Here is a 13252-nt window from a genome sequence, read left to right on the forward strand (position 1 = left end):
GAGTTGTAAGCTACCTAAGTGGAATCTAAAGTGCTGCCCTCCAGTTGGCATGTGGCCATACTCTGGTAGAGGAGGAGGCCCAGAACAGAAAGGTCGGTATGTGAATGGGAAGGGGAGTTGACATGGTTAGCAACCGGAAGATCTAGCAGGCCCTGGCAGAGCGAGAGCAAGTGTTTGTCGAAACGGTTGTCTAGTCAGCACTTGTTCTCGCCGATGTAAAGGTGCTCATCGGCTACACCAAATGGTGCACGTGAAGCTTGGCCTTACCTGGAAGGACTGCTGGGGTCCCTGGGCGGAGGAGAAGGAGGAGGTATTGGAACAAGTGTTACATCTCCAATGGTTGCAGGGGAATAAAGTAGAGTTGCTGCCTCACAGCGCCAGAGACCTGGGTTCGATCCCGACTGCAGGTTGCTGTCTGCGCAGAGTTTGCATGTTCTCCGCGTGGGTTTTCTTCAGGTGCTCAGGTTTCCTCCCACATCCCAAAGACGTCCGAAGAGGGCGTTTGGAGTGTGGGAGGAAACCGAAGATCTTGGAGAAAACCCACGCAGGACACGGGGAGAACGTACAAACTCCGTACAGTCACTGAAAGGAAGCATGCAAGTACAGCAGGCAGTGAAGAAAGCCAATGGAATGTTGGCCTTCATAACAAGAGGAGTTGAGTATAGGAGCAAAGAGGCCCTTCTGCATTTGTACAGGGCCCTAGTGAGACCGCACCTAGAATACTGTGTGCAGTTTTGGTCTCCAAATTTGAGGAAGGATATTCTTGCTATTGAGGGCGTGCAGCGTAGGTTTACTAGGTTAATTCCCGGAATGGCGGGACTTTCATATGTTGAAAAACTGGAGCGACTGGGCTTGTATACAGTGGAATTTAGAAGGATGAGAGGAGATCTTATCGAAACGTATAAGATTATTAAGGGGTTGGACACGTTAGAGGCAGGAAACATGTTCCCAATGTTGGGGAAGTCCAGAACAAGGGGCCACAGTTTAAGAATAAGGGGTAGGCCATTTAGAACTGAGATGAGGTAAAACTTTTTCAGTCAGAGAGTTGTGAATCTGTGGAATTCTCTGCCTCAGAAGGCAGTGAAGGCCAATTCTCTGAATGCATTCAAGAGAGAGCTGGATAGAGCTCTTAAGGATAGCGGAGTCAGGGGGTATGGGGAGAAGGCAGGAACGGGGTACTGATTGAGAATGATCAGCCATGATCACATTGAATGGCGGTGCTGGCTCGAAGGGCCGAATGGCCTCCTCCTGCACCTATTGTCTATTGTCACCCGCAGTCGGGATGGAACCCGGGTCTCTGGCGCTGTGAGGCAGCAACTCTACCGCTGCGCCACCATGCCAGTTGAATACAATAATACTGTTTCTGGAGTCTAACTACACCATTCATGCAGTATGGTACAATCTATAGTAAACGGTGTACTTGTATTCATTCTGGGCCAAAGAACAAATAAGAGCAAAAATGATCTGCCATGACAGAAGTACCTATCCAGTTGATTTATTCAAATTGGAAACAAGTATACACTGAAATATAATCTTTTTATTGAAAATGTAATTCATTGAAGATAGAACACTGATAGAAATTTGATATCAGAATTTGATCAACAATATTACAATGGAAATTACAAAAGCAAGATGTTACTAAAGTAAGCCAAGAAACAGTTACCAATTTATTTCACCGTGTAGACCACATCACCCAGAGGAATGCAGTTTTGTGACAGACGGATCCAGTTCGAAGTGAACAGCACCATGAACCACATGCAAAAGAGGCAGGTTAACCCCAACATGGCACGAAGAAACACTGTTAAATTATAAACGTAACCTATGACACAGCATAGGTATTTTGTAAAGTATATATTACATTTTATTTCTGAAGCCTGTTTTGACACTAAAATGAACGAGGTTGCAAGGTAAAATGAAGAAAATAATTAGGAAGGAACTGGTTCACACCCAAGATAGACACAAGATGCTGGAGTAACTCAGTGGGACAGGCAGCATTCCTTCTATCCAGAGATGCTGCCTGTCCCGCTGAGTTACTCCAGCATCTTGTGTCTATCTTCTTTGAAGAAAATAATTGTTTCTTTTGGGCACCGTGCTGTTCTTTCTAATATGATGTCGAGACAGTTCATTCACTTATTTGTCCTCATAATTGCTGATCTGAGAATATTACCTTCAATCTGTAAAACAGCCTGAAACTCAAATCCTGAAAAACGTGAGCCAGAAAATCGTCCTGTGTGGTTAGAATAATGTTAATGATGAAAATCACTTTGAAGTTCGACACAAAAGGCTGGGGTGTCTCAATGGGTCAGACAGTATCTCTGGAGAAAAGGGTCGAGAGCCTTCTTCGATCGTCTCGACCCGAAACACCACCTATTCCTTTTCTCCAGAAATGCTGTCTGGCCCGCTGAGTTACTCCAGCGTTTTGTGTCCATCTTCAGTTTAAACCAACATATGCCATTCCTTCCTACACATGAAAATCACTTCTGAACTTTTAGGATGAGTTTTGTTTCTCCCCATCCAGAACCTTTAAACCCATTACAGGTTCCAATGCTATTTCTCATCCAGCAGTTGAGAAGAGAAGCATAGCTTTTGATTCTCACTTTGTAAGGATGGTCTTGTCCATCACTTGGTACCCAGCAGAATATTTCAATGGAAAGGCTTCAGTGAAAATGTGCTAGGCCCTAAAGCCATTAAGCGCCTAAATAGTTAAGGATGCTCTGATATGTAGCAATGCCATGTCTGAACAGAGAGGGCCAAGGATCTTTGTGTGAGAAGCAACTGCAGATGCTGGTGTAAACCGAAGATAGGGTTAGCACGAAAAGCTGAGTAACTCAGTGGGACAGGCAGCATCTCTGGACCGAAGGAATGGGTGACGTTTTGGATCAAGACCCTTTCTCAAATGAGGATCTCGACTCGAAACATCACCCATTCCAGCTTTTTGTGTCTATTTTCGAGCCAAGGATTTTCACAGCCCTCAACGTTGGCACAGTTGACATTTGTCAGTAATATTCAATGCTAAGTTCCAATGGTGTGCTCAGAAAGGAGTCACAAGAAAAGACCATCGATTGGCGCTTTCAGGAGAAGCATTACATTTCACATAGTTGGGACCCTTTTGGGCAACATGCCCCATGAAAAGATTTCTGGTTAAGATTGTCAGGCAGACCCTGCAGAGAGCAGGAGTCCACTGGTCTGAACAAATTTAAGAGCCCAGCTAAATTTTGAACGTCAAAATAATACCCACATTCACTTCAGCCGAAGAAGTTCACAATTTAGCTGCCGCCCATCCTCCAATGCAGATCAGGCACAAGGTTTTGTCTGAGCATATTTGTTATTGCTTTGTTTCTTTAGCATCCATTGTATGAACATTAAGTTGAAGCATCTCTACATGAACGGGGTCGTTCCTGAAGTTGGATCCCCAACAGGCTGCACCACCTCGTTATTCAAACATTTATATGATAACCATCATTATATTCCATAACTTAATTTCATTTGAGCATTACCTTATTTAACTGCACCAGAAATATCAAGGTGAATCATTGTCCCCAATATATTTATTCCCCTTTATGAAAAATTGATTAAATAACATCATGTTATGGAGGGATATGGACCAAACATGGGCAGGTGGGACTAGTGTAACTGGGACATGTTGGCCGGTGTGGGCAAATTGGGCCAAAGGGCCTGCTTTCACAATGTATCTCTCTATTACTCTATAACTCTATATCACTAAATCCACTTGAAATTCATTTGTCTGTGGTTTTAGCAGGAGGAGCTAAGACATGAATTCTGATAAAACGGGTAAGTGTGAAATGTTGCCGAGAAAATCTTCAGTATCGGTTAGAGCATAGATCTGAACATCAGGAAATGAAATGAGCAGAAAAATAATCAGATTCCCTGATCTCTGGGTTTAATTTCCCAGACATGCTCCTTTTACGTAGGAATCTAGCTTTTAGACTTCCAGACAAAAAGCTGGAGTGACTCAGTGGGTCAGCCAGCATCCCTGGAGAAAAGGAACAGGTGGCGTTTCGGGTTGAGACCCTTCTTCAGACTGAGAGTGAGGGGAAAGGGAGATTCTAGAATTCAAATCTCGAGACAGCTGAAATAAATACTATTGTTAGCTGAGATGAATATTATTATAGAGTAGCATTTCCTTCTGTTACTCTTAAGACAATACAATTTTCCCCTTTTTAAAGTTGTACCAAAACTTGCAAAATCAGATCAGAACTTTTCAAATTCTACATGACCCGAGTGAACTTGCAAGCATATTGTGTTATCATATTTCCCACTGAATTTAATCATTTACAATTTTCAAGTTATTTTTTTATATCAACTCTTGTCATTTGAAAGTATGGCAGTTCAGTTCAGATATAAAATCTATTGCCTGACATATTATTTTCAATTTTAGATTTTCAAATGAGGAGCATTGAGGGAGCAAGATCCTATCTATTAAGATGAATACATTTTACTGTAAACAGGTTTAATGCTTTATAATGTACAGAATCTCCATCTTTAGAAGGGCATTCAACAGCCTTTATTGTCCTTGTTCACACAACACAAATTGTCATTCTTGAAACGTTTGAAAGAAATCAATTTGTCAATTATCTTAAATAAGCAAACAATAATAATGAGTAAATCTGACAGCATGGTCCTGTATCATTCTGTGATTTCCCACTGATTATATGGAGGAATCCCGAGAAACAGAACTTCATGGGTCCTGAGTTCCCACTCAAGTGTTTTGGGTAGAATGTAGTTTTTTTCTAGCTGCTCTGGGATATGATATTGTTCAATGCTTTCGCAGCTCTTCAGATCTTGTGGAAAGGCGGCTTCTTTTTGGACCACGGCTTCGTTTGACAGATATTCACTGCATGCACAGTTGTAACAGCTCACTGATACGTGAAATACAAATTACCATTCAGGAGTTGATTCCCATTCTCGACAGATGGAGCTGCTGTCATTGCAGGAGGCAGCCTGGTCACAGGGTTGTTAGCATTGTTGTCTTGCAACTCTGATATGTCTGCCGGCCCACAGTTCTCTTCTCTGTTAGACGGGCTACTGTTCCTTTCGTCACACCCACCTAACAAAACAAATAACAATAAAGCTTCTGAAATTGCAACTGACACCAAAGCTTTCATCTTAGAGCATTTTGATTCAGAAACGTCAGCAAATGCAGGTGATAATGCAAGTCATACTGCATTGGTGGAGATGGAACATAGGATCACACAGTATAGGAACAGCCCACAATGTTTGTGCCGAACATGATGCCTGGTTAAATTGATCTCATCTGCCTGTACATAATCTATACCTTGTTATTCCCTGTAATTCCAAGTGTCTTAAATGTCACTATTGTAGCTGCCTCCACAACCACCCCTGGCAATGCATTCCAGGCCCCAACCATTATGTGTAAAGGAATTGCCCTGCCCATCTCACCGTATAACTATGCCAGTCAGCCTTAACCAACCTGATCTCCCAGTGGCTCGGCACTTCAACTCTCCCTCCCACTCCCAGTCTGACCTTTCTGTCATGGGCCTCCTCCATTGTCATAGTGCGGCCCACCGCAAATTGGAGGAACAGCACCTCATATTTCGCCTGGGCAGCTTCACCCCAGAGGTATGAACATTGACGTCTCTAACTTTAGATAGCTCCTCTGTCCCTCTCTTCCCCTCCCCCTTCCCAGTTCTCCCACTGTCATCCTCTCTCCAATGACATCCTTTCTTTATTCCGCCCTCTGCCCTGACGTCAGTCTGAAGAAGGGTCTCGACCCGAAACGTCACCCATTCCTTCTCTCCTGAGATGCTGCCTGACCTGCTGAGTTACTCCAGCATTTTGTGAATAAATACCGTCGATTTGTACCAGCATCTGCAGTTATTTTCCGACTACAACACCTCGTACTTGCTCGGGTTAAACTCCATCTGCCATTTCCCTGCCCATTTCTGCAGCTGATCTATAACCTGTTGTACCTGCTGCCAGCCTTCCACACCGTCCTCTAAGGATCTGTCTCTGAGGATCCTTCATTGCTTCTACTCTGGGGCTGTAGAGAGCATCCTGTCCGGCAACATTACAGTCTGGTTTTGGAACAGCTCTGTCCAGGACAGGATGGCCCTGCAGAGAGTAGTGCGTTCGGCAGAACGCACCATGGGAACTACACTCGTCCCCCTGCAGGACCTATACATCAGGAGGTGCAGATCCAGAGCAAGCAAGATCATGAGGGACCCCTGCCACCCCAGTAACGGACTGTTCCAGATGCTACGGTCAGGCAAACGCCTCCGCTGTCACGCTGTGAAAACGGAGAGGATGAGACGGAGTTTCTTCCCACAGGCCATCAGGACTGTCAACTTTTATAACCCCAGAGACTAAATTTTTGTCTACACTATAGTAACTTATTAACTTTATTTATATGCTGTAACTGTAATTCTTTTTTGTGCACAATCCGCAGGCATTGCCACTTTCATTTCACTGCACATCGTGTATGTGTATGTGACAAATAAACTTGACTTGACTTGAAATGTGGTGTTGGCACAAACCTACTCACCAACCCATCCACATTTACGTCCATTTTCTCCAATAGCTTCCCTGCCAGTGACGTGAGCCTCACCAGCCTTTTTGTTTCCTGGATTCTCTCTACTTCCTTTCTTAAGCAACCAAACAACATTGGCCCCTCTCCAATCCCCCGGAACCTTGCCTGTGGCTAGAGAAGAAGCAATCCTCGTCAATGCTCCCACACTCTTCTCTCACCTCCATCAATAACCTGGGAGAGACCCATCAGGCCCTGCGGACGGCCAACTTAATGGTCTTCAAGAGCCTCAGCACCACCTCCTGCTCGATCTCAACCTGCCCTAGCATGTTTGCATTCTCCACACTTATCTCACGGGCCTCATTTAGTATCTCACTTGCATGTGTCGCGTGTCGAGCAATTCCTTTGCAATCCTCAAAAGTGTAGAGTTTGGGTGGGGGCGGGAAGGGTGGAGGGGGAGGGGGGGAAAAGAAGGAGGTTTGGTCTCCTAATATGAGGATGGACATCCTTGCTATTGAGGTAATGCAGCGGAGGTTCATGAGGTTAATCCCCGGGATGGCGGGACTGTCATATGAGGAAAGACTGGAAAGACTCGGCTTGTATTCACTGGAATTTTGAAGGATGAGAGGGGATCTTATAGAAATGTATAAAATTATAAAAGGACTGGACAAGCTAGATGCAGGAAACATGTTCCCAATGTTGGGCGAGTCCAGAACCAGGGGCCACAGTCTAAGAATAAAGGGGAGGCCATTTACAACTGAGATGAGAAAAATCTTTTTCACCCAGAGATTTGTGAATTTGTGGAATTCTCTACCACAGAAGGCAGTAGAGGCCAATTCAAAATGAATTTAAAAGAGAGTTAGATAGAGCTCTTGGGGCTAGTGGAATCAGGGGGTATGGGGAGAAGGCAGGCACAGGCTACTGATTGTGGATGATCAGCCATGATCACAATGAATGGCGGTGCTGGCTCGAAGGGCCAAATGGCCTCCTCCTGCACCCATTTTCTATGTTTCTATGAGGTTGGGGAAGATATATGTGATAGGGGCGTATAGCTTTGAATTATGTGAAATTGAGTTCCAAATCCTCAACCTTCTTTGAGTGATTTTTATTCTCCGTCAATTCTCCTTTAATTTCCCCCCAAAATACCTAATGTTCACTAGTTATTGAATTGGGTGGCACGGTGGCGCAGCGGTAGAGTTGCTGCCTTACAGCGCCAGAGACCTGGGATTGATCCTGGCTACGGGTGCGGTCTGTACGGAGTTTGTACGTTCTCCCCACGACCGCATGGGATGTTTCCAAGATCTTCCTCCCACACTCCAAAGACGTACAGGTTTGTAGGTTAATTGACAATAGACAATAGACAATAGGTGCAGGAGGAGGCCATTCGGCCCTTTGAGCCAACACTGCCATTCAATGTGATCGTGGCTGATCATTCTCAATCAGTACCCCGTTCCTGCCTTCTAACCCATACCCCCTGACTCCGCTATCCTTAAGAGCTCTATCTAGCTCTCTCTTGAATGCATTCAGAGAATTGGCCTCCACTGCCTTCTGAGGCAGAGAATTCCACAGATTCACAACTTTCTGAGTGAAAAAGTTTTTCCTCATCTCCGTTCTAAATGGCCTGTGGCCTACCCCTTATTCTTAAACTGTGGCCCCTTGTTCTGGACTCCCCCAACATTGGGAACATGTTTCCTGCCTCTAACGTGTCCAACCCCTTAATAATCTTATACATTTCGATAAGATCTCCTCTCATCCTTCTAAATTCCAGTGTATACCAGCCTAGTCGATCCAGTCTTTCAACATACGACAGTCCCGCCATTCTGAGAATTAACCTAGTAAACCTACACTGCATGCCCTCAATAGCAAGAATATCCTTACTAAAATTTGGAGACCAAAACTGCACACAGTACTCCAGGTGCGGTCACACTAGGGCCATGTACAACTGCAGAAGGACCTCTTTGCTCCTATACTCAACTCCTCTTGTTATGAAGGCCAACATTCCATTGGCTTTCTTCACTGCCTGCTGTACCTGCATGCTTCCTTTCAGTGACTGATGCACCAGGACACCCAGATCTCATTGTATGTCCCCTTTTCCTAACTTGTGTCGGCGAGGACTTGGTGGGCCGAGGGGCCTGTTTCCACGCTCTATCTCTAAACTAAACTGAACTATTTTGAGGGAAATATGCCCTTGATGCTTACTCATCTGGGATTTTCTAACTTTATCCACCATTATATAACCTCCTCTTTACCATCTCTGTTCCAAAGAAAACACCCACAGCAAAGACAAAATGTTTTCATAACTGAGATTCTGCATGCCTTATTAGTCTATTCTATATCCTCTCTGCTGCTGTAATAATCGTCCTACTAGTGGATGAACTGGATGGTATATACACTATGAGTCACTTGTCTTCAATATGGAATTGAGCCAAAATTAGCCTCTTGGCACATAACTTGGCTGGGCATAAAGTCTGGAGAAGGGTCTCAACTCGAAGCGTCACCTACTAGAGTCCTTTTCTCCAGAGATTCTGTCTGACCCATTGAGTTACTCCAGCTTTTTGTGTCTGTCTTCGGTTTAAACCAGCGTCTGCAATTCCTTCCTACACATCAAGTTTATCCACTCTTGTAGGTTTTATGTATTTGAGGGCACAGAAATAAAAACAACCTCAGTGGAAAATTACAACATGATATCTCCAAATAATTGAAGAAAGACAAATCTTAAGAGAAAAGATCTTTGAGCGACACAGTGGCGCAGCGGTAGAATTGCTGCCTTAAAGCGCCAGAGACCCGGGTTCGAACCTAACTACGGGTGCTGCCTATACGGAGTTTGCACGTTCTCCCCGTTTTCCTGCGTGGGTTTTCTCCGGGTGATCCGGTTTCCTCCCACACTCCAAAGACGTGCAGGCTTGTAGGTTAATTGGCTTCCGTAAAATCGTGAATTGTCCCTAGTGTGTATAAGACAATAACTGCAGATGCTGGTACAAATCGAAGGTATTTATTCACAAAATGCTGGAGTAACTCAGCAGGTCAGGCAACATCTCAGGAGAGAAGGAACGGGGTGACGTTTCGGGTCGAGACCCTTCTTCAGACTGATATCGGGGGGGGGGGGGGACAAAGGAAGGATGTAGGTGGAGACAGGAAGATAGAGGGAGATCTGGGAAGGGGGAGGGGAAGAGAGGGACAGAGGAATTATCTAAAGTGGGAGAAGTCGAAGTCGATGTAGGTTAGTGTTAGGGTGCGGGGATCGCTGGTTGGTGTGGATGCGGTGGGCCGAAGGGCCTGTTTCCGTGCTGTATCTCTAAACTAAACAAAACTAAAATATGCTTGGCATTGATCCTGGAACTACCTAGATACACTGGCTAAGAAACAACCCAGCCCTCCTTTAACTGTGATGCTATGAGCCTTGTAGGAGCCTCCCTTCCACTTCATTCCCCTTGCCACCTGATTCTCACTTCCAGGCCTAGACCAACTTTGATAAAATGTGAAAAGCTCAGCAGCAGAATCTGAACACATTATTCTGTATTTTAACTCGATTTGAGACTCCAGCTCAGTGAGTTTGTCCAGCTGAATGCAGTCCATCCATCTGTTGCTTTCACCGCAGATAGTTAACATTAACCACGCCACAGCAAGGTTACTTGCAATTAGCCTCAGAGTGATGTGGACTGAGGAAAATCACCTCATGTTTTGTTTCCTGATTAGTGCGATGAATGTGCATGTGAGCTTTGGATGGATGAAACAGTCTTGATCAAAGTCTAGTCAGCATTAAAGCACAGGGAACAATATTAGACCACTCTCCACCACACAACTGATCATAATGAAGAATATCAGGATCAGAATACAGTTCATAAACTAGCAACGGTTAATTGATTTTATCTAGATATTTAGGTTTCATAGCGCTATGCACACTCTGTAATTGTATTTGAAGAAGATTAAACATGAAAAAGATGAAGCAGGTTAAACATGAATGAGTGAAGGTAGACACAAAATGCTGGGGTAACTCAGCGGGTCAGAGAGCATCTCTGGAGCGAAGGAATGGGTGACGTTTTGGGTCGAGACCCTTCTTCAGACTCCTTGACCTGAAACGTCACCCATTTCTTCTCTCCAGTGATGCTGCCTGTCAGTTACTCCAGCATTTTGTGTCTATCTTCAGTTTAAATCAGCATCTGCAGTTCCTTCCTACACACTCAACATGAAAGAGTGTTCATTTTGAACCCTCTTTCATGTTGAAAGTCTTGTATACTGGAAAAAGGGTTCAAAATGAGGGCATTATCTAGGAGAAAATATTCGTTGCTTGTAATATATATAATTTACACAGTTTAGTTTATTGTCACATGTACCGAGGTACAGTGAAAAGCTTTTGTTTTGAGCTAACCAGTCAGCAGAAAGACATAGAAACATAGAAAATAGGTGCAGGAGGAGGCCATTCGGCCCTTCAAGCCAGCACCGCCATTCATTGTGATCATGGCTGATCGTCCCCAATCTATAACCCGTGCCTGCCTTCTCCCCATATCCCATGATTCCACTAGCCCCTAGAGCTCTATCTAACTAGCTCTATCTAACAATACATGATTACCATCGAGCTATTCCATGACAAGGGAATAACGTTTCGTGCAAGATAAAGCCAATAAAGTCTGATCAAAGATAGTCCGAGGGTCTCCAATGAGGAAGATAGTAGTTCAGCACTGCTCTCTGGTTGTGGTAGGATGATTCAGTTGCCAGACAACAGCTGGGAAGAAACTGTCCTTGAATCTGGAGGTGTGCGTTTTCACACTTCTGTACCTTTTGCCTGATGGGAAAGGGGAGTAGAGGGAGTGGCCAGGGTGCGACTGGTCCTTGATTATGCTGCTGGCCTTGCCGAGGCAACGTGAGGTGTAAATGGAGTCAATGGAAGGGAGGTTGGTTTGTGTGATGGTCGATGACAAAGCAGGGGATCTGATGAATAGGTTTGCAGATGATATGTATATTGTGCCGTCAAAGATAGAGAATAAGGTTGGCGAAGGGTACAGAAGGACATAGATCAGCTGGAAAGTTGAGTGGAGACGTTGCAGATATAATTTAATGCAGACAGGTATGCGGTAATCGATGTTGGGATCATAGAGAGCCCATAGTGGGATCAGCCATGATCACATTGAATGGCGGTGCTGGCTCGAAGGGCCGGATGGCCTCCTCCTGCACCTATTGTCTATTGTCTATAGAACACAGGCCCTTTGACACAAATCATCCACGCCGACCAAAGTGTTTGCCTGCGCTAATCCCACTTGCTTGCTTTGGTCAATATCCCACTGAACCTTTCATATCTATAAACCTGTCCAAATGTCTTTTAAACATTGTAATTATATTTCCCCTGGCAGCTTGTTCCACATACTCAACGTGTATGGAATTGAGCCAAAAGTGTAAATTGTCCCTAGTGTGTGTAGGATAGTGTCAATGTGCGGGGATTGCTGGTCGGTGCGGACTCAGTGGGCCAAAGGGCCTGGTTCTGTGCTGTATATCTAAACTAAACTACAGGTCATCCCTGAGCCTCTGACACTCCAGGGAAAACAATCCAAAAATGTCCAACCTCTCCTTATAGCTAATACTCTCTAATCCAGGCAACATCCTGATGAACCGTTACACCCCCTACAATAAATCCTATCCCTCAGAATCTTTTCCAATAATTTTCCACTACTCATAATTTCCTAGATTATCCCTATTGCTCTCAAATAGAGGAACAATATTGACTATTTTCCAGTCCTCTGGTACCTAGCCTGTTGCTAAAGAGGATACAAAGACTAACACGTCACCAACAATTTCCTCTCAAAAGAATTTGAGCAAAAACTCGTTGTGATTTATTATTGCATGCCAACTTTGCAGTTGTTTCAAGCACGAGCCAAACTCTACTACATGGACCAAGTTAGAAATACCACTGGGCAAGGAAGCGTGGGACTGTGCTTGTAGCAAAACCAAAGACAAATACAGGTAAACGGATAGGATAGATTTTGATGGATTTAGTTTAGTTTAGTTTAATCTAAAGATACAGCGAAGAAATAGGCCCTTCGGACAACCGAGTCCGCACCGACCATTGATGCCCGCACACTTACACTTACACTACCCTACACACGCTGGGGACCATTTGCAATCACACCAAGCCAATTAACCTACAAACCTGTACGTCTTTGGAGTGTGGGACGAAACCGGAGATCCCAGAGAAAACCCACGCAGGTCACGGGGAGAACGTACGAACTCCGTACAGACGGCACCCGTAGTCAGGATCGAACCTGGCGCTGTAAGGCAGTGACTCTACCACTGCCCACACAGAGAGTGGTTGCCAGGGAGGGTGGCAGAAGCAGATATGGTGGCAACATTTACACAGGCATTTTGACAGGGTTGTATAAGGAGGAATTGGAGACACTGGTTTAAACCGAAGATGGACACAAAATGCTGGAGTAACTCAGCGGGTCAGACAGCATCGTTGGAGAAAAGAAATAGGTAATGTTTCAGGTTGAGACTCCCCTTCAGACGGAAGAAGGGTCTCGACCCGAAACGTTACATAATCCTTCTCTCCAGAGATGCTGTCTGACCCGCTGAGTTGCTCCAGCATTTTGTATCTATCTGGGGGACAGAGAGACATAGATCATGTGCTAGCTGGTTGTCTTCACTCAAATTAGCATCATGGCCAACGCATGCATAACGAGCCTTGCCTGTGCTCTATAGAATAATAATAATAATAATAATGCATTACATTTATATAGCGCTTTTCATACACTCAAA

General features: G+C 44.6%; 1 protein-coding gene across 1 annotated transcript in view; it reads right to left on the bottom strand.

Moving 5' to 3' along the window:
- Nucleotides 1–1532: 1532 nt before the first annotated feature.
- Nucleotides 1533–13252, bottom strand: part of myo16 (myosin XVI) — a 249127-nt gene continuing 237407 nt past the window's right edge. The window contains exon 33 of the mRNA XM_078402895.1: nucleotides 1533–5068. Coding sequence (XP_078259021.1) covers nucleotides 4878–5068 — 191 coding nt within the window. The 3' untranslated portion in view covers nucleotides 1533–4877. The remainder of the gene's footprint in view (nucleotides 5069–13252) is intronic.

This window comes from Rhinoraja longicauda, chromosome 7 (assembly GCF_053455715.1).
Source record: "Rhinoraja longicauda isolate Sanriku21f chromosome 7, sRhiLon1.1, whole genome shotgun sequence".
In the NCBI taxonomy this organism is placed as follows: domain Eukaryota; kingdom Metazoa; phylum Chordata; class Chondrichthyes; order Rajiformes; family Arhynchobatidae; genus Rhinoraja; species Rhinoraja longicauda.